At 39.0% G+C, this 23126-nt stretch overlaps 1 protein-coding gene across 1 annotated transcript in view; it reads right to left on the bottom strand.

Annotated features, from left to right (window-relative positions):
* Tpgs2 (tubulin polyglutamylase complex subunit 2) overlaps window positions 1-23126 on the bottom strand; it is an 86649-nt gene that overhangs the window by 9061 nt on the left and 54462 nt on the right. Inside the window, exons 2-4 of the mRNA XM_027400595.2 lie at window positions 19013-19092; window positions 10568-10655; window positions 8358-8483 (exon numbers count right to left, since the gene is read on the bottom strand). Coding sequence (XP_027256396.1) covers window positions 8358-8483; window positions 10568-10655; window positions 19013-19092 — 294 coding nt within the window. The remainder of the gene's footprint in view (window positions 1-8357; window positions 8484-10567; window positions 10656-19012; window positions 19093-23126) is intronic.

Here is a 23126-nt window from a genome sequence, read left to right as displayed (position 1 = left end):
TCCCCGGTGACCCACTCTCTGCCTTCTTCTTCCCAGCTTTTTCCTAGTCTGGTCACTCTGCCTATTCTTCCTGCCTGGCTCCTGGCCAATCAGCATTTATTCACCAACCAATAAGAGAAACACACACTCACAGCATACAGAACATCCTCTATCACGCAACAATAAGAATTACAGAACATTTCCCCTTATGAACATAGATGCAAAAGTATTCAATAAAGTACGTGTAAACCGAATCCAAGAACACATCAAAAAGATCATCTACCATGATCAAATAGGCTTCATCCCAGAGACACAGGAATGGTTCAACATATGAAAATCAGTAAATGTAATCCACCAGATAAATAAACTGAAAGAAAAAAATGATCATTTCATTAGATGCTGAGCAAGCCTTTGAAAAAAATCCAATACCCCTTCATGATAATGTTTTGGAGAGATTAGAGATACAAGGAGCATACCTAAACATAATAAAAGCAATTTACAACAAATCTGTAACCAACATCAAATTAAATGGAGAGAAACTCAAAGCAATTCCCCTAAAATCAGGAACAAGACAAGGCTGTCTACTCCACATCTATTCAATATAGTACTTGAAATTTTAGGTAGAGCAATAGGACAAATGAAGGATATCAAAGGGATACAAACTGGAAAGAAAGAAGTCAAAAAATCTTTATTTACAGATATGATAGTATATGTAAGTGACTGTAAAAATTCTACTAGAGAACTCCTATAGCTGATAAACATTTTCAGCAAAGTGGTTGGATACAAGACAAACTGGGAAAAACAAAACAAAACAAAACAAAACAACCCAGCAGCTTTCCTATATACAAATGGCAAACCAAAGAAACTAAGGAAGAAATCAGGGGAACAACACCCTTCACAATAGCCTCAAATAATATAAAATATCTTGGGGTAACTCTAACTTAGCAAGTGAAAGACTTATATGACAGAAACTTCAAGTCTCTGAAGAAAAATTAGAGAAGATATCAGAAGATCTCCCATGCTCATAGATTGGTAGGATTAACATAGTGAAAAGACCATCCTACCAAAAGCAATCTACAGATTCAATGAAATCCCATCAAAACTCCAACACGATTCTTCAATTCTTTACAGACCTTGCAAGGGTAGTTCTCAACCTCATATGGAAAACAACAACAACAAAACCCAACCAATCAACCAAACAAACAAAAAAACCCAGAATAGCTAAGATAACCCTAAACAATAAAAAAACTGCTAGAGGTATCACCATCCCTGATCTGAAGTTGTACTACAGAACTGTGGTAATTAAAAATCACATGGTATGACATAAAAACAGACATGTTGATCAGTTGGCTTGAATCAAAAACCCAGAAATAAATTCACATACCTATAGACACCTGCTATTTGACAAGAGGCCAGAAATACACACTGGAAACAAAAAATTATCAACAAATGGTGGTGGTCTAACTGGATATGGGCACATAGATGAATGCAAATAGATCCATGTACAAAATTCAATTCCAAGTGGATCAAAGACCTCAACATAAAACCAGACACACTGAATCTTATAGAAAAGAATATAGAGAATATCCTTGAACACACTGGCATAAGAGATAACTTTCTGAACAGAACAGAGATAGTCCAGGCACTAAGATAAACGATAAATAGGACCTCATGAGATTGAAAAGCTTCTGTAAGGCAAAGGACACCATCAATTGGATAAAGAGGCAGCCTATGCAATTTGAAAAGATTTTTTACCAGTTCTACATCTGATAGAAGTCTAATATCTAAAACATATAAAAAAACTCAAACTAGATATTAAAGCAAATAATCCAATTAAAAATGGGGTACAAGTTTAAACAGAATTTTCAATAGAGGAATCCAAAATAATGAGAAACATTTAAAATGTTCAACATCCTTAGCTATCATGGAAATGCAAATAAAAACTGCTTTGAGATTCCATTTTACACCTGTCAGAATGGATAATATCAATAACACAAGTGACAGCTTATGCTGGAGAGGACATGGAACATTGCTAATAGGAGCACAAGCTTGTATAGCCACTGTAGAAATCAATGTAAAGGTTCCTCAGAAAATTGGGAATCAACCTACCTCAAGGTCCAGCTATACCACTCCTGGGTATATACACAAAAGGTGCTCCGTCCATCCTACCACAAGGACACTTGCTTAACTATGTTCATTACAGCTTTATTCATAATAGCCAGAAACTGTAAACAACCTAGACTTTCCTCAATGGAAGAATGGATAAAGAGATTGTGGTACATTTACACAATGGAGTATTACTCAGCTGTTAAAAAATATGACACCATGAAACTTGTAGGCAAATGGATGTAACTAGATAAGATCATCCCGAGTAAGGTAACCCAGAAAGACAAATATGGTATGTATTCACTAAATAAGTGGATATTAGCTGTTAAGTAAATGATATTCTAGCTACAATCCACAGACCCAGAGAGGTTAGGTAAAGAGGAGAACTATAGGAAAAGCATGGATCTCCCAGGGAAAGGGAAATAGAATATATTCTGAGGGTGAACTGGGGATGAGAGCATGAGGGATCAGGTGTGTGTATGTGTTGGGGGGATGGAAGGAGAGAGTGTGGGGAGAGGCAGCTGGAATTGGTGGGTATTTTGGGTACGGTGGAGGTAACTAGTAAAGTGAAAACTTCCTGGAATCTATGAGGTTGACCCTAGTGAAGACTACTAGTAATGGCTGATATGGAGTTTCAACTGGCCATATTTTGTCTCCAGGCAAGGTGTCCTTTCAGTTGAATTTTTGGCTGAGGGGGTCCTATGGAGATCTAAACAACCCAGGCTAATGCTAGGACAGAGGTCACCCTCTAAAAATTAACAGTGGGGGGTATTGCCAAGGATACTTCCCTTCAGTCACTGAACACAGTGGAGTTGAGCTCTAAGCCACACCCTTACATTCTAGTCTCTTTGGTGTGAGAAAGTAATGAGAAGGCTATGCAGAGAAACCTGGACACCAACCCAGCTACAAAACCCCCCATCTACAATCTGTCCTCCCTGCAAGATATGCTGGGGCAATGGTGGCACAGAATATGTAAGAGTGTCCAACCATTGTTTGGTTTAATTTGAGGTCCACCCCACTAGAGGGAAAATATGCCCTATACTGCCTCGATAGCTAGGAACCAGAGACTGGATAGGCCAGAGACCAAGGATTGGTGCCTTGTCCACTTGTCATCAGAGAAGCTTCCTCTAGCAGCAGATGGGGAGCAGGTGCAGAGACCCACAGCCAGATATTACAGAGGGAGGAGGGGATAAGGAAGGAGGGTGAGAGGTGTGTGTGTGTGTGTGTGTGTGTGTAAGAGAGAGAGAGAGAGAGTCGGTCACTCTAAATTGGAATGTTCTGTCAGGTCTTTGGAAATTGGGAAACCCTGCAGAAGAGGGGGAGAGAAGACTATAGGAGTCAGAGGGGCTGGAGGACACTAGGAGAACATGGTCCACTGAATCAATAAGCAGGGCTCACATAGACTGAAATGGCAAGAATGGGTCTGCACCAGGTAACCTAAGTATATGTTATAGCTGTTATCTTGATGCTCTTGTGAGACTCCTAACAGTGGCAGTGGGGGTATCTCTGACTCTCTTGGTTGCCTGTCCTGGGACTCTTTTCCTCCTGTTGGGTTGCCTTGTCCAGCCTCCATATGAGGGCTTTCGCCTTGTCCTATCTTGCTGTCATCTCTTGGGGACCTGCTCTTTTCTGAAGAGGAAATGGAGGGTGAGTGGATCTGAGGAGAGGGGAGGTTGGGGGAGGGGACAGTAGGAGTGGAGGGAGGGGAAACTGTAGTTGGGATGTATTTTTATGAGGGAAGAACGGATTTTTAATACAAGAAAAATTAACACACACAAAAAGGAAATAACTAGAGAAAGGTTGCCCTCTAGTATCTTGCCAATCCCATCTGCTTGCAATCACATCTCTCATTTTCCATGTTTATGTAACACCTGATCAGAGAGATGACTCTAGATCACAATAGAAATGCTAACTTCTATTGCAGAATTAAAAGATTTTTTTATAGAAATTACAAATCTGTTGCAAAATAGTTATATTAAATAAAATGAATTTCAGTGAAAAACATAGAAGCAATTTAGTATAATTTGGGGGTTTAATATTTTCTGTGAACCCTAGCTGCTTCAATCTACAGATGACTCACATTGAGCTTCAATCCATGTGAACAGATGTTTCTTCTAGTTCATGCATCTCCTTGGGTACAGCATTTTACAGCGCCAACCCAAATATTAAGGTGGTTTTTATGGGAGTCATCTTTCACAGGCCCTGTAATCCATTTTTAACCTTTAGTTCAATAATGTGCCACATGTTCAGTTGCACACTACCTCCTGAGAATAAGGATAGTGCAACCTGGACAAAAGCCACTCTTCACTTTCAGTGTTCCCTGCATTCTCTAGATTCTTCTGGATGGTGCTCTGATGTTTTACCTCATCACTTTAGTAGCTCTTAGGTGTTTTTAGGAAGATGATTTTTAATCTTGTCCCACTTTGCAGTCTTCAACAGGAAGGCTGCTCTCAATCACCTATTTGCCATTACCCTAAGATGAAGTATCTTCATCAGTTTAAGTGTGCTTCTAAAAAGCAGGATGCAGGTGCTTTTTATTTCAATCTAATAGTATTTTCTTCAAAAGAGAGATTCAATTCAGTATCACTTACTACAATAACTATTTCATCACATTTCTCATGTTATGTTTTCTTCTTTTTCCTCCTCCTTGTTTCTACTCACAGTCCCCCTTTTAGACTGGAGGTGTCAATGTAGATTTTTATTCCTTTACTGTGCAAAGTTGCTGAAGTCACTGTCCACCCCAAATTAGAGCTGGTAGGTGAAGGAGTGAGCAGCTCATGATTATGTCTAAGTTTAGAAACTATCACAAAGGCTTCTTCAAAGTCAAAGGTGTTCTTCTGCCATCTACATGCATCTCATACAGGCATTATTTGCACACCACATTCATTTTATACACATTATATTTTCTGTATTAAATTTTGTCAGATTATTTAAGACTTCAGAAATTCAATAGACAATTTTAAGGCTGTCTCCATCAATGGGTTAACATCAGCTCTGCACTCTGCAGTGGCCTTCAGACTGCTTCAAGGCAGCTTATGTGAACTTCATTTTATCTTTAAAAGCTCTTCCTTTCTGGAACTCTTCTGGGCAAACCTGTGGCTCTGTCATAACCATAAGCCAGACTGGAATTCTATTCATACCCAGATAACTTTTTTCAGGAGCTATTCTCTCCATTGTTAGATGGACAAATAGTTAACTTCTATTTTTTTCTCACATAACTAGAACCATAAGACTACTTTAATCTTTACTACTTTAAGAAAAGGGATCTTAACTAAGGACTCAGGGGACTCAGCTACTCTGTAGGTGACTTCTTCATGCAAACTGTTAATATCAAAACCAACAATGGATTTGTGTAGTTACAATCCATTACATGTGTGGTAATCTGTTAGGCACAGAAAACTGATACATCAAGGACCTGTTTCCCCCAATAAGGTATAAGACCTCATTCCTACAATAAAGGAAACCTTTTGCTTTCCCAGCATTGTCTCCATTCTCCTCTATGAGGCTCACTGAAACCACTGTGTTAGTTTGTGTTGTGAGGGCTTCAGTTTTAAAGTACCACAAACATAGTGGCCTAAATGGAATGTTTTGAAGAATCTGTTCCAGGCTGCTCTTCTAGCTTTTGGTTTTTTTCTGGAGTGTGTGTGTGTGTGTGTGTGTGTGTGTGTGTGTGTGTGTGTGTGTGTGTGTGTGTGTGTGTGTGTGTGTGTGTGTGTGTGCGTGTGCGTGTGGCTTGAAGAAAAATGTGTGTGTGTGTGTGTGTGTGTGTGTGTGTGCGTGTGCGTGTGGCTTGAAGAAAAATCACCCCTAATTTTGCCTTTATCTTCAAATGGCACTCTTCCCATGTGTGCCTGTCTCCAAATTACTTCTTTTTATAGGGCTCGTCCTGTTCCAGTATGATCTCATATTAACCAATTCAAATTGCAGTTTGGGGAAGAGATCACACTGAAGTTCTGGGAGTTATGACTTGCAGATACTTTTTCAGTGAATGGGCTATAAATTAACCTACAAAAGTTTAACCTAGCCTCTCTTTATACCTTTAAGTTTAACTAAAACAGGAAAAAGTTTAAAAGATATCCCTTATATTTTGTTCAAAAGTTATAAACCATAGTCCTAGAAATTATGACTTTCCTCTTATAATCCAAGGTACATTTACTTTGCACATACAGGACTCACAAATTTCATTCTTCCCTCCCCCCACCCAGTAATCACTAAATGTTTCTATTTTCTAATTTCCACTACTACACACAAGAAACTTGATTAGTTTGTTAATATGATTATTATTCCTCCACAAGTACTTGTTATTTTTCCTAAAAGCTTGTCATCCTCTCTCAACTAATCAGGGAGTGCAGATGTCTGTTCCCCCCTCCCCAAGCTTGGATGAATCCTTTCAATCTGTAAATATATTTTCTTCTAAAGATCAAAAAGAATTCAGATTTATTTAGTTTATGTTTGTTAGTGTTTTCCCTGAATGTATGTCTGTGTACTGAGTACATGCCCTGATGTCTGCAGAGTTCAGGAGAAGACATTAGCTCCCTGAGAACTGTAGTTAAAGTTGGTCGTGAGCTAGCCTGTGGGTGCTGGAAAGCATACACAAGAAAAAGTGTTCTTAACTGCTGAGCCATCTTCCTAGCCCCAAGACTTGCTTCTTTTCCTTGTGTGTATGTCTGTATGATTTTATGTATACCACTTGCATGTGGTGCCTGCAGGGTTCAGAGGCATTTGAATCCCTGGAACTGGAGTTACAGATGCCTGAGGATGTGGGTGCTGGGAGACCTATAAGAGAACTCTTAACTATCACTGAGGCATTTCTCTTAGCCTCAGTACATTTTCTTTCACTAGTGTTTGCTTAATGTGTTTCTTTCTTAGGTCCTATAATGAGACAGAAGTCTAGTTGTTATACTACTGAAAAAATGCATAGACCCAGCAGAAACCAGAGGGCTCAGTGGTTTTTATATCTGCAGGTATGCAGGCACTGTGGTCCCTACTCCTCATTCAAGTCTTTTGCCAAAATATCTTCTCTAATGTGCTTTCTGTCTTCTAACCTCAAGGACAGCAACAACCTAGCCTGCCTACTTCTTTGCCTTTTAGAGAAGACTTGTCATACGTGTATTAAGCCAATGTAACCAATCCCCCTAGGGGATCCCACAGCACTCTTTTTTTTTGTTTTTCAGTACTCATGATTTAACCAATCTGTCTCTTGACCCCTCTGGTACTATTCTTCCTTAATTTAACTAGTTATGAGCAAAGTCTTCGATTATTACCTTTATAAGGACTTCAGTGAACCTTTACGGCTTAGAAACAAGGTGTCTATTTTCCTTTCCTTAATTAGTTCCAAATTCCATTAGAATAAATAATTCTGTACAAATCAAAATAGCCCCCAAGACTCCCCTGCTTTAATACTGCTCTGGTCAATGGCTTTTGAGAACACTGTTTTTCCAATACAGAAGAAATGTTAGATGTTGCTAAGATCTTTTCCCCTACCTTGTCTTTTCTTCTTCCCCCAGAAGCAGAGACTTGAAGCTTGTAGGTAGAGCCTATATACATCCCAACCATGAAGAGAAACAAAACACAATATCCCAAAAGCTGGTGCAGTGGGAAGCTTGAGGGACTGCCTTTCTCAACCAAGTCATAACAGCCCATTGTCAGATTTTTATGTAAAAATATACTACTTCAGAAAATGGTGTAATTGATTCTGTCACAGCAGTTAAACACAGTTCTGACTAAAGAACTCTTTATATACACACCACTGCTTTTGGTCTCTTCATTCTGAAGTGGCAAAGTGATTAGAGGTGGGAATGGAGAGAAAAGTAGCTGTATTTAGACTTCCATATTTCTTGAATCCTGTTGTTTTAGGAACAGTCACACTATGTAGTTTGTTGAATTCAAATGCATGATTCTCCTGCTACAGCCTTCCAGGTACTGACATTATAAGCCTGTGCTACCATGGCTGGCCTTTGAATTGTTGAGTTAGGTTTAATCCATAACACTGATTCCCTCAGTAAAGATGTGCCTTTACTACATGTCTGCCACTAAAATGGGTACAAGAAACAAACTAAAAGACATGACCCTGGAATATCACTCATGAAATTTTCCTTTGTTGTTATTCGTTTTCTTCTGCTTCTATCTTACTTTCAGAAGCTACATATGAAAAGAGTTATAGTTTAGTGGAACATGGCATAATTCTATAGTACATTCCTATAGTTCTCAGTATTATAAAAGTGAGACAAGAGGACTAATTTCTAACACAAAACAAGAGTTCCACCAGGTACCTTCGTCATCATCCTCTAGGTCCGCCAGAGTTGGTGCAGTAGGAAGTGCATACAGAGAAGACTGGATGAGCTGAGTCAGTTTTGAAATGCCGTTAATCACCATGCTTCCCAGTGGAATGATGTGCTCTATGGGAACAAAAAGAATGACAAGTAGTAGCCTAGACATGGTAACCTAAGTGTTTTTGCTTGGATAACTCAATAAGCCCACTGAGAATGGCTCCATGGCTGAGAAGCACGACAGAGCGTACACAAAGGAGGAACGCTTACTATATATGCAAACAAACAGAGGAACGGGGTGCCAAAGATGATGAGCAGTTCCAACTATGTTTATTGTGGAGTCATTGAAGAATAATGGGATATTAAAAAGGGCTAAAAATTTAGAGTTAGTAACTGACTTTCTTTTTTTTTCCCTTTCTTTCTCTTCCCCTTCCTTCCTTCCTTCCTTTCTTTTGAAAGGGTTTCTTTGTGTAGCCTTAACTGTTCTTGGCTATCTTAGAACTCACTCTGTAAGTGAGGCTGGCCTTGAACTCACATAGATAAGCCTGGTTCTGCCTCCTGAGTGCTGGGATTGAAGGCATGAGCTACTATTGCCCAGCAAGAACTAGAGTTTCTAATGGAATAGTGGCTTTATGTAATAGACCCTTTCTCTTTTATAAGTCTTCATGATGGAAAATATATCTCCCTGTCATTTTACCTTAGATGATACAGAGAACTTGGCAATCTTCTTGTTTGTTGGGTCTGGTCTTTTCTGAATAGGGTATAACTAAGGAACAGCATACTACATATTGCCTTATATTATATAGAACCTACTGATACAGGATGCAGGATAAAGAATGGCATACAAAAACTCAGAAATCTAAAAAAGGCTAGAAATACCAAGAAAGATAATTAAAGATCAAAGGTTACCTCTGCTGCCTTTAATTGATGTGTATGTGTGTATGAGTATCTGCCATGTGTTTAGGTGCTCATGGAGGCTAGAAGAATCACTGGGTCCCACAGAGCTGGATTTACAAGTGATTATGAGTTATGTGGATGCTGGGGAACCAAGCTTGGACCCTCTGGAAGAGCAGAAAGTGCTCTTAACCACCCAGTTATCTCTGCAGCCCTGTTGCCTTTTCTGTCACTGCATTAAGCTATTTAGTAATGGGGATAAAAAGACTGGGATTAAGAAATTAAGTATCAGAAGATATTCCAACTATGAACAAGGTTTTTAGGCCACTGGATTGAACGATTTTGGTAAAAGTTAATATCATATATTCATTAATCTATAAAAAGTACCTCTGGCTAGGTACAGGAGACTGGTTTCAAAATCATCAAAAAAGGCAATTCAGATGTGCTAGCAGGAGGCGGAGACATGAAAGTGAGAAATTAGCTATGTAGCTTTTCTGTGCAACAGAAATCATTCCTCCTTAACAACAGCAGTGTGGAGCTATAGGTGCTTCCCTAGGCCAAAGAACATGTGGAGATGTGGCTGGAGTTGAAAGTAATAAAGGTCTCTTGAGGTCAGGTTTGGTAAGATTGTGCCAGGCACATGCTGGGCCCCAAAGGCTACTTCAGGACTTCCTAACTTATGAACTTTTTGAAGTGTTTTCATATACATATGTAGTGTCTGTCACCTTTCACATCTTACATACTATCTGCAATCTCTGGCATGTAACAAGCAGGACTTCTATATATGCAATGCAAATGTTTAGGTATAGATACGTGGCTTAGATAAAAGCCTGCACATAAGGTGTTTGGTGATGTAGGCTGAGGTGATTGATGTAAGGAGAGAAAGAGAAGCTCTGGTTTGAGGGTTAGAGCTTTAAAGTTGCACAATAGTGAGAATGAAGTTGGAAGCTTGGAAGAGTTGGTCAGCTGTTTCAAGGAAACTAAGAGGTACTGTTGTAGCTCTAGGGGGAGTTCTCAGATGCTTTATGTTTGATTTGGCTAGGTTCTCTATGTGGTGGCTAATGATTCCCTTGAACAAGAAGTCTAAACTGGGCTTCTGGATCAGGACAAGCCAGGCTCAAACATGGTAGGAGTAGGTAAAGCACTGATAACATCAATTAGCTTTGGAAGAGGATGGGTTTCACAGCTCCTGGATTTGACACTTGAGACCCAAAATCAGTATAGATGAAAAGATAACTACAATTCTAAGGACCTTCAAGTTGCCTCATCTAACCTCTTCACCAGGAAAATGTTCTCCAACATCAAGGAGGATGACTTACCATCTAGCTTCACACTCCATGTCATATGAAAACCATTGGTCATCAAATAGAAGTTTCTCACATCTTCAGGCATCACACAATTGTTTTTCTAGAACCAGAAATTGCTCTGTGTTAGGTCAGGGCTTGGAGAGCAGATGAAGGCAATGTTTCAGAACTCTGCATACAATGTTAACCATCTTCCTCCAAGTAGGAAGACAGATATTATCTATAAAATTACAAGACAGGTGTTGGGCCCAGCAAGCAGTTACCAGTGTGTTTGTGTGTGTGTCCAGATAAAGCAGATTAGGTCTCTGTTCTGCCTTCACATGTTAACTGGAGAGGGGGCTCAAAGGGAGTAAAAGTTAACAGGGGACAATGGAATGTAGCAAGAGGATATTCCAAATAAAGTGTGACACCATCAGAGCAGATTGCCATAAACTTCAGGTTCCTGCACATACATTTTCTGTGCAGGAAAACACCTTAAAAGTGTGCCACCTATGCTATTTCCATAGCATTTACTACCATGAATTTATTTTAATAGTTATTATAGTTCTTTTCTTTTCTTTTTTTGGTTTTATTGAGACAGGGTTTCTCTGTATTACTTTGGAGGTTGTCCTGGAACTTTCTCTGTAGACCAGGCTGGCCTCGAACTCAAAGAGATCCACCTACTTCTGCCTCCGAGTGCTGGGATTAAAGGTGTGCACCTCCAACTCCCAGAATAGTTATGATAGTTCTTATCAAAAAGATTAGAACAAAAGTATTTCATATGGATAAAAAAAGTCACCCAAACTGGTGGTGTGTCAAACAAAGGAACATCTTAGTGTTTTTTTTCAGGCAGTAATAGGAGCAAGCCTTGAATTCTAACTCACTGGAACCCATGTACAGGCTGGACTAGTCTTCTTTATTCAACTCAAATCCCTGAAATGCAGAGAGGTAAGTTCTTCAGGTCCTTTCTGGAACCTTCTCCAATAACTTCTGGCGTGACTACAGAGGCAAAAAGACAAGGCAGTAGCAACTATCCAAGATTTTGGCTTAGTGGACCCTTGGAAGATGTGATATAGACCACTGTGTAATCCTTTACTTTGGGTCATACTGCCAGTTCTAAATACTAAGTGTGGTGGTGTTCTGTAGCAGGACAATCTGGGTTTATTTTCTAGCTCTGCCATTAGTCAATTAATCTTGGGCACTGTCTCTTAAACTGCTAATTTAGGATCAAGAATAAACCTTAATGTGAAATCTACACTAGGAGTGGGGGAGGCAACTTGCTAGAAAGAAAGAGGACTGAGAAGTTATGATAACTTCAAGAATTTTATGTGAAAATAAGCTTACAGGTGATTTTAAGCAGCATTTCTAGGTTTTGAAATGGACAGCAGTTTTCATTTTAGTGAATTAAGTTTCTAAATTTCCTTTCTGTTTCTTGGGTTTATTTTTGTTTGTTTGTTTGTTTGTTTGCTCTCTGTGTATATGTACATGTATGTTTATTTTTTAAACCAAATATTTCCCAATCACACTTACAAGATTCTCAGACTTTATTTCCTACTTAGTAAATTATCTTGAGCAGGGCTTGATTTTAGTGTCTTCTGCTCATTCTTGGGACTTTCAATGGGACACCTGCAGTTAGGTGTTGTTAAGACTGTCAGCAGAAAAGAGCTACTGGAAGAAAAAGGTTATCATCAATATCACACAGCCAGAAACCCTTGTGACCTACACAATGGTGACTTGTCTGCAAGATATAGTAGTATGGCAGTGGAATAAATGTTATGAAAATAACCATTCACTTTTTGATTGGATTTAATGAGATGGACTCTACACCCGATGCTGCTAAAATGACCAAGAACCCAGGACTAGACAGGCTAAGACAATACCTACGGTTAATTCTACTAAAGGAACGTAGTATGCAAATAACTCCTAATGATATATAACCATACTCATAGATCAGTGCCTTACTCAAACCACATCAGAAAAGCTTTCTCTTGCAGTAGATGGGAATTACAGAGATTACAACTAGACAATGTGCAGGGAGTGAGAGATGAGAGACTTTGCAGCACCCAGTCCTAAAAGGGATGTCTTCATCAATCCCCCACCCCAGGCCAAGGCTCAGGGACCTATGAATAGGAGGCAAAAAGATTATATGAACCAAAGGTGACAGATGACTCCAAGGAAATAGTGTCTTCAAGATACAATGGGACTGAAGAACATAAGAACTCACAGAGACTGTGGTAGCACATATAAGACCTGTTCAGGTTCAAGTCAGACAGTGTCCCAGCACTGAGAGGGGAAAAAAGACATAGGGTCTCATCCCTGATCAAGAAGCCATCTGCAATTGATACTGGCTGACAAAGGGAATACCAGTGTTCTCCAGTGGAGTCTCACTAGGTATATCAATGACACAGGAGTAGTTAGCCAACACAAAACAAACTCAATAGTATTTTTGCAGACTTTTTGTTTCATTACATTTTGTCTTGGCATTTTTTGTCTTATTAGTCTTTTGCTTGTTTTGATTTTCATTTTTGTAGGGTTTCTGCTTCTTGATTTTTGAAAGAGTCAGAAAAAGGATAAAGAAAAGAATGTAAAGTTGGATGGGTAGAGAGGTAAGGAGAATTTGGGAGAAACTGGGGAAGGGGAAAAACATGAACACAATATATTGTGTGAGAAGAAATTCTTTCAGTTAAAAAAGATGATTACTTCTGTAGCTCTAAGAGGCTAGGATCCATTGGCAGATTTTGACTGCTGGTGCCATCTATTGGTAGAGAAACAGAACCTGGAGGCTTCTAGCATTTTTTTTTTTTTTATTTTTTTTGTGGCCATCAGAAAGATCAGGATGGCAGGGCATAGTTTGTGTGTGTGTGTGTGTGTATATATATAACATACATACATATATGTATACTATGTGTATATGCATATTATATATGCAAACATATATATGAGATATATGTTTGTCTGCCTGTGTATGTGTGTGCCTGTGTCTTGCTCTGTAGCCCAGGCAGTCCTCTACCTCATGATTCTTCTGTTTCAGCTTCCTGAATTGCTCCATTATACTAGGCTTTTCCAGCTATTCTTAACAGATAGTCTATGAGATTCCCTCCCAAAAGGGCTGGTAAGGTCATCTTTAAGTAAGTCTGGAGAATTCCAGTAGTACTAATTACTCATTTGCTAATGTATTTGTCTCACCAAGAAGGACATTATTTTATACAAGCAGAGGGTGTGTGTGTGTGTGAATGTGAATGCATGATATAAGTCTATGTGCCCATGGACACCAGAGGCCAACCTTGGGTGTCATTCTTTAGGTACCATCTACCTTTTTGCTTTTTGATACAAGGACTCTCACTGGATTGGGATTACAAGTGCATCCACCACACTTGGCTCCCTCCCTATGCCTGCACTGAGTTTTTTTTTTTTTTTTTAAGGATTATTCAAAACTCATAAATCAGGGAAAACTACCAAAATAAAATATTTCAAGTATTAAACTGAGCATATAAATTGTGAAGTAAACCAAATTTCATGAAAAACACCAAGTCTACACTATCCTTCTAAAGTAATGATTGGTGGGTCCTGGCCTGGCCTTGAGGGTTGCTTTGCTACAGGGCTTTCTGTGACAGATACTCAAAGTGCTGACAGGGCTTCCTGCCATAGTTGGCTTTACTTGGTTAAGTTTTCAGGGTACTACTTTTAAGTGGCTTATCTGCCCTAGTCAGTGACTCAATTGCTGCTATTTTAATTTCTCTTTCAGCCAATATAAAGTTTGCTTTTCCTGGGGTTGGGGAGAACAACCTACCTACTTCAGAGGGCATCTTCCCACAACAAATGCATACTCACTCTTTTTCTCTTTGTTCTCCATCTTTGGTGGTAAAAGATGGGAAGGGAAGAGAAAAAAGATAATGGGCAGGAAGTGAATGAAAGAGAGAACATAATGAAGATTGGAGGGAGGAGCTAGAAAGAAAGTCAAGGAGAGAGAATAACCCTGGAGACCAATAACACTGAAACCATACATTCCAGGGCAATGCAGGATTCTGTAACATAGTTCTCCAGTTTTAATGTTTTTTTTTTTTCCCTCTGAAGCCTAACTACATTTTTTTTTTAAACTACTCTAAAAATGTAATCCACAAGAAACTCTACTATTACATCATCAGTTTTGGGAACCATCAAGTGAATTCTTAGAAATTCTTCATCAGAACTGTCTAAACCTCAGAAGAGAAGGAGGAGGAGCTGCCTACCGTCTCTTGCTCACCAGCCAACTTCTACACAATCCTGTATGCTACTGTTCCCTCTGCCACTGAAGTACCTTTATCTGGAAGAACAGCAGATACAAAGGGGCAGAGAGTGGATATTAATTTTGAAACAGGTGTTTGTCTTTGCTAAGATGGCAATCTGAGTACCTGTTGCAAATATAGCTAAATAAAGGGTTACTCATGAAGGCCACCAAGAAGGCACATGAAAATATTACTGGCACTTTGAAGATATGAGTACGAATACATCCACTTAAAGTCTTCCTAGAGAGGATATTCCCTAGTGGATGGAAAACCTAGGCCATGGAGTGGTAAGAAATCCCTATGACAATTCTCAAAGCAGTTTCAAAGTCCTTCCTAAGAAAAGGCAGAGGAGGTGGTTTATTGAAACATTTTGATGAGTATGGTATGAGAATCTGAGGCCAAGGATGAATTGCTGAAGACTCAGAAGAGAGGTAGCATAATCTGTCTTCTTTAGGCTCTATAGACTCAGCAAAGATTACCTTCAGGTCAATAGTGCCCTTAAGCTTACCCAGTTAAGATTCAGAAGCAGGAGGATTGGCAGGGAGGTCTTTGCAAAGGCAGCAACATGGCTTCAGAGCTCTTGGGTGTGGTGCCTTCTATCATAGGACTCTGCACACTGTTGTGGAATATTATTTTAAGATGTGCTACATTTGTTTATGCTATGAACATTTGTTTAATGATGCAAAAATGTGTTGCACTCTTTTGTGTTGCATTTCTTTAACTCTGTGAAGCTGTTCTACTTTGCCTGTCTAAAACACCTGATTGGCCACTTGCTGGGCAGGAGAAAGGATAGGTAGCGATGAAGGTCACTATATAAAGGAAAATGGATCAATTCAATAAGAGGAAGTAACAATTATAAATGTATGCGCACATCACCCATACCCACACATGTATCTTAGTTAGGGTTTCTGTGAAGAGACACCATGACCATGGCAACTCCTACATAGGAAAACATTTAATTGAGGTGGCAGCTTATAGTTCTGATGTTCAGTCCATTATTACCATGGTGGGGAGCATTGGCAGCATGAAGGCAGACATGATGCTGGCTACATCTTGATCAGGAAGTCAACTGTGACATTGAGCAAAGCTTAAGCAAAAAATACTACAAATCTCACCCCCACCATAACACAATTCCTCCAACAAGGCCATACCTACTTCAACAATGCCACATCTCCTAATAGTGCCCCCCGCTTTGGGATTATGAGGGCTAGTTACATTCAAACTACCATAATACATATACCCAAATATTTAATAAAGATATTGACTCTAACGGAGGAACAGACTCATTTTTAACAACAGTCAGGGAATGAAGCAATTTTATCCACAGATAACTTTTATCAGTGGACAAATCATTCATAAAAATAAAATAAAAACAGATGGACATAACATACATTTATAGTCCACTTCAACCAAAAACTGCAGAATAACACTCTTCTTATTAGAACATGGAACATTCTATAAGGAAATTATAAGCTATAAAACAAGTCTCATGAAATTCCAAGAAAATTCTCACCACAATGGAGTAAAACTGGAAATCAGTAAGAAGGACTTAAGAAAATACAAATATATCAGTTAAGCAACATTCTCTTCAGAGAAAACCAAATCAATGAAGAAATCAAAGAGAAATGTAAACATTTCTTAAAACCAGAGTGTCTTAGGGTTTCTATTGCTGTGAAGAGACACCATGACCACTGCAACTCTTCTTATAAAGAGAAACATTTAATTGTGGTGTCTCGATTATAAGTTCAGAGGTTTAGTCCATTATCATCATGACAGGGAGCATGGCAGCATGCAGGCAGATGTGGTACTAGAGAAGGATCTGAGAGTTTTACATGTTGACTCACAGGCAACAGGAAGTGGTCTGAGACAACAGGTGGTATCTTGAGCATATATGAAACCTCAAAGTCACCAACACAGTGACACACTTCCTCCAAAAAGGCCACACCCACTCCATCAAGGCCATACCTCCCAAAAGCACCACTACCTTAGGGTGGCACATTTTTTTTTCAAATCACCACAAAGGGTAACATATAAATTAAAATATATTAATTTTGCTATACTACAAGGTATAGAAAAAGCAGTACTAAGAGTGAATAGTACCAAGAGTGCCTATACACACATCCAGAAAAGACTTCAAAAACATACCCTAATAATACAACAAAGGAATGAGAAAAATAAGAATAAACCAGAATTACTAGAGGAAATTGATAGCCAAACAAAAAATTAGAACCAGGAGGACTCAGAAAGCCTGAACAGACCAATAATGAGTAAGAATAGGGCAGTAATAGTCTCCCAACAAAGAAAACCCAGGAATGGATGGCTTTATTGAAGACCTTACTGATGGGAGATGACCTTCTGTATATATGTTTCTCTTATTGGTTGATGAATAAAACACCAATTGGCCAATAGCCAGGCAGGAAGTATAGGCGGGGCTACCAGATGAGGAGAAGGCTGGGGAGAGGACACAGAGAGCCGCAAAGAGAAGCCATGTAGATACTGGGAAGATAGGATGCACTGGGCATTCTCTAGTAAGATAAGGCCTTGTAGAAATATATAGATTAGCAGTTATGGGTTAATAATTAAGAAAGAGCTAGCCAGTAAGAAGCCTGAGCCATTGGCTAACAGGCTATAATAATAGACTCCTCTGTGTGTTCATTTGGAGCTAAATGGCAGCAGGACCAGGCAGAACAGAAAATTTTGCCTACACCTTACCATATACTTAAGGAAGACTATTATTTATTTGCTTACTTAGCTATTTATTTATTTATTTATTTTGGTTTTTCAAGACAGGGTGTCTTTGTGTAACAATCCTGGCTGTTCTGGAACTCATTCTGTAAGTCAGGTTGGCCTTGAACTCATAGAGATCCGCCTGCCTCTGCCTCCCAAGTGCTGGGATTAAAGGTGTGAACTACCACTGTCTGGCTATTATTTCTACTCAAACTATTCCAAACGTATTGAAAAGAGGCATCTCTTCCAAATTCATTCACAAAGCCAACACTACCCTGATACTAAAAGTAGACAAGGAAATGATATGACATAGTGGTGCCAAGGAATGGCAGTAGAGGAAGAGAGGCTATAGATAGCTAGAGAATAACTGAGAGGTGAACTAAAGGACAATAATTTAGACCAGGGCTTGGTAAATTATAGCACACAGGCCCTCTGCACCTGTCATATCACTTCTTTTTTACATAAAAATTATTTAATCAATCATGCACTTGTATGTTGATGGCTGCTTTCAATGTTCCCATAGTAAAATTGAGTTGCTGTGACAGACTGAGATGCCATAGAGCCTAAACTATTGTTTGTTCCTTTAAAAGAAAATATTTCCTGAACCCTGACTTAGACATGTTGTCTACAAGCTATGCATGCAAAGAACAGATGACTAAACAGTTAGAAGGAGAACATACTGAAGGTTTTGCTTTGTTTTATTTATATGTTAAAGAAAGAAGTTGTCAATGTACTGCAGAGGGGGAAATGAAGCACTTATCAGAAGAGTAAGAGCTTGGGGGGCTGAAAAGGATTGTCACTTGTTATGTGGTAAATGCTTACAATATATTCACAGCAGGAGTATGTGAATGACTTATCTGCAAGAAAACCTAGACTCTATGGCCATAATCTAAGTAAGGCTGAAAAGAAAAGGGGCATTTTGCCAAATTGTGGGGTCTCTGTGGGCCACAGTTCCATCATCAGTACACTGTACTGGAGAGTCTAATCAAAGAACTGTCATGGACTCTGTAACTATGCAATGTCACCAAAATGCTTAATGATAATGTAGCTCTCCTGGCCCTGGGATGCTTTGAAAATTCACAGGCAGATTCTTTCATTATATATGGACCATGAAAAGTCCTGTTAATGAAAAGCATTTAAGTTGATTAATTAACAGAGGAAAACGGAGAAGCACCAGCCATGGATCCAGTTAAGTGTTTTCCTGCAACTTAACCATTTTCAGTTTAGTCTGATGCATACTAATAGGCATCTTTTTCTTCCACAGCTGGACTTGTAGTTTTGTTGTATATGTACACAACCTAAACATCCTCTGCTTTCACAGTATTGACCCGGGTCAGAGAAGATGCTTTGCTGGGAAATTGGAATGGAATAAAAGGCAGCTGTGGCCTGACAGAAGAATTAAGTTTCTTGCTCTAATCATTCCTTCCCAGGGGCATTTAAATTGACCTTTCTTTGTTGGGAGATGAAGACTCAACACAGAAACACTTACTTGTTCCCATGAAGAAATCATATGACGTTCAGCAGGCAGCTTTTCTATTATGCTCACTTCTGTCACACCTGGGGAAGATTCTGGAAGAAGAAAAAATATAGTACAAAGTTGTAGTTGGCCTTCTCACACATTCTGTGCTTAAGGTTGGTTAGATGTTGATTGCTGCTCTATGTCTATCCAATCCTTCTGATGGGCATTTATGTCCCCTGTGAGCAAAACAAAGGACTGGCTGATCCCTCAAAGGCCCAATATCACAACCTTGAAGGACACAGCATACCTCAAAGGAAGACCACCACTGAATCACCTCTACCCTCTACATTTATCTAGTAGAACAAAATACAGATTATAAAATTCCAGTGATTGCACATTTGTTTTCTTGGTAAATGTCCATACTTACAGTAAAAGGGAATAAGGAATAGTACCTCTTTAACTTTCTATAAGAAATAAGACTTAACCAGGCTTGGTGGTAATGACTTTAACCCAGCACTCAGGAATCAGTGGCAGGCAGGTAGGCAGGTATCTATGAGATTGACGACAATATGGTCTACATAAGAAGTTACAAGACAGCCAACACAAAATAGAAAGACCCGGTCTCAAAAAGCCAGGTTAAAAAAAAAATGATTTCTAACTTTGTTCTAAGTAACTTTCATCTCCTGAACATATCATTCTACTTGATAGACTTCAGGATTTAAAAGCTAGGCTAAGACCTGGTGTTGGTGGCACATGCCTTTAATTCTAGCACTCTGGGAGGCAAAGGCAGGCAGATCTCTGTGAGTTTGAGACAATAGCCTGGTCTACAAGAGCCAGTTCCAGGACAGCCTCCAAAGCCACAGAGAAACCCTGTCTTGACCCCCCCCCCCAAAAAAAAAGCTAGGCTAGGCTAGGCATGGTGGTACCAATCTCTATTGAAGTACTTGCTAGAGTAAGGGAGTTGGGTCTACCAGAAGTCAATGCTACATTGTACTTGTGAATTCCAGGCAAGCCTAGGCTACATAAGAAAACAATGCCTAAATAAATAAACAAACAAATGTAAAGCTGGGGTTGGGGAGATAGCACAATGGACAAAGCCTACTACTTGGAGTTTTGATTTGTAGAGGATATGAATGCTCATCCATAAAACAAAGAACAAACCCCTGCAGCCAACTACCATAGAGACAGAAGGAAAGGGTTCCTTCCTTACAGCGTTCCCAGTACTCTGCAAACGTCCTTAATTTCAGAATGTAGGCTTCTAGTATTCTGAGAGTAAACTGGTATCATTCTAAGCCACTAGGTCCGTGATACCTATTATGGAAACCTAACTAATGCAAAGTCTACTTACTTTCTGTAATACTGCATGTATTATTGTCACTGCCGTCACCCTTGCTATGGTTACTGCAAGCCATGATTAACAAAAACAATTATACACACAAATCCTCTTCTTCGGATCTGTCCTCAGCATACAACAACAATTTTGGCCCTTACTTAGCTTTGTTTGCAATCTTATTCAACATGTTTGGTTGGCCAAATAGAGGCTTTAATATATTTTTGTTTGATTTCATCTTTCATAGTCCAAATCATTTGCTACAGTACCAGTCTTATTGTCTCTATGCCTCTACTCACCCCCAAACTAAATCTGTACTCCTATTCATAACATATTCAGTTATGTTGTAGCCCCTTCCACCTCCACCATAAAACCACTTTATATTACTTGGGTTTGCAGTGATCTCCAATTTTCCTCATACCATACTATATAAGGTAAATACTATATTCATATTCAATGACATGACATTTTGACTTATATACTATTTTTATAGGAGTTTTAACTAAGTATAATATCAGTAAAAATGTAATAAAGTGAGTTTTTGATTTGCACACATATGTGTGTATGGTATACATGTGAATGTGTGTGTAGGCTCAAGGTTGACTTTAGTCTTCCTTGATCACTTTCCACCTTATTCATTGAAGCAAAGTCTCTCAGATGAACCCAGAGTCCACTAATATGGGCTAGTCTAGATAGCCAGCTTGCTCCAAGGATCCCATCTCCACCTTCCAAGTGCTGGAATTACAGGTGGGCTGCCATGCCCATCTAGCATTTATGTGGATCTGAGGACTTGAACTTTGGTCCTCATGCTTGCACTGCAAGATTTAATCCACCAAACCATTGCTCCAGACCCAGAAGTGAGTTTTAAAATCTCTAAGAATATGACATTTTTAAATACAAATTTATGTGGATGTCTGATCCTCTGATAATGAAAGGACCCTTTCCATGAATTATAAAAATTTCTTCAAGTTGTCAGAAAACTCAAATCTTGGAATACAGCATCAAATCAATGTAGGAACTGAGAATTCAGGACTCTACCAATTCTAGTCTTTGTTACATGAATGGAGATGAGTCTTCACTTCCCACTGATTTAAGTAAGACAAAATATTACTACTTTCTTTGGCAGAAGAAGCAAAAATTAATGTGTTTTGAAACACTAAACTATAAAATCACCTATTTTTTCTACTTTTGTTCAGTGTTCTAAGACACTGAAAGCATAGTGCTAAAGTCAGGAAGCATGGGAGAGTCATTCTACATTTCTGGATGTTGGGATGGAAGATGCTATCTATTCCTTCAGTCAGTGGTAGCTGTATAGTGATGTTTGTTAACTATACAAATGGGGTAGTCTGGTGTCCAAGGTTATAAGAGGACATACACATTATCCACTGTTGCAACTCCCTGTGATGACTTGCTCTAAAGTTGGGTGGTTTTAGTTCCTTCCTTCCTTTGCATTCTAATACATTTCTCCTTTGCAAGGTAGTCTTATTCCCACTTCCTTGAATTTGGGGTTGTTTTGTAACTGACTCAACCAGTAAAATCAATAATGATAGACTGTGCCAGTTTTGAATTTAAACTTTAAGTTGACAAACTTTTCCTTTTCCTTTCTTTCAATCTGGAGCCACTACATAATAAACCCAAGTTAGTCATCTGGAAATAGAAACCATGAAGAACACCGGGGTTCAGCAGTCATGTGAGTGTAGATGCCATCAGGCAATTATAGTCACTATTTAATTGTGGACATATGAGATACCTCAAATGAGAAGTATCTCAGTTAAACCCAGTCACCCTTGGACCTAGAAGAGCTGTTATTAATTTCTTCCACACTACTGTGTATTTGGGGTAGACCAGCAACACATAAGTGGAACACACTTCTTAGAAGAAATACAATTTTTGATTAACCAATTAATGATTCAAGGTTTACTGAGGATCTGCTGTGGCCTCAGCTTGGGAAAATTACTATTAGGTACTAAAAATTTAGTTAAGTTTGAAGAAACTATTTAAAGAAACACTGCTAGTTAGATACACAAGACAAGTGTTAAAAACCATGGCAGCTTCAGGATAATCTTTACCCAGGATGTAAACTAGGTAAAAATGACCCTGAGCACCACAGCAGTTAGAGGCAGGAGGTCTATGAAGACCGCACAAATTAAAGATGTTAAAAATAATGCCCAGTTGATCTGGACCTTGTGGAATGATGTGGCAATTTCTGCATACTGACTCAGTGGAAACCTACTTCTGTTCCTTCCAAATTTGCATTCTTGTGTTTTAGAGACTGGGCAGCTAATGACTACAATTTTCAGAGTCCAGTGAAACTAAGTCCCTCAGGTGAAGTCAATTCCTATACAAAAACACACTCTCATAAAATCTGAACAAGTAATGAGTAGGTGAGGCAGCAGGCAAATAGAGAAAGTTGGTTTTCTCAGAAACATAATTTGAGGTATTTTGATTTCAAGGGGTCACTGTAGTGGTGTTAGCAGTAGCAAGAGTAATTTCTTTCCCCCAGCTTCATTACACTAGTTATAGGTATTTCCTATTCAATATCTCCCTTTTGCAGTAAGTTTCTCACTTCACCTTTCCCAATAATTTTGTAGATTCATGCCCCTTAGTTGGTCCTTGGATAAACTGTAATTCTAGCTTTAATCTAGCTACACTGGACTCTTATTACTTGCAATTAACAACCTTAAAAAATATTAATAATTTTAGTTTGTGGGCTCAGAAAACAAGATTTGCTAAGAACTGGGAGATACAGGTCAGAAAGATGTCATTTACATGACAAGAACTGTGGCCACAACCTGCCTGCTCCCTACACCCAAC

Source organism: Cricetulus griseus, chromosome 2 (genome assembly GCF_003668045.3).
Source record: "Cricetulus griseus strain 17A/GY chromosome 2, alternate assembly CriGri-PICRH-1.0, whole genome shotgun sequence".
Lineage (NCBI taxonomy): Eukaryota > Metazoa > Chordata > Mammalia > Rodentia > Cricetidae > Cricetulus > Cricetulus griseus.
The sequence above is the reverse complement of the archived record's forward strand: the minus strand, read 5'-3'. Positions and strand labels throughout refer to the sequence as shown.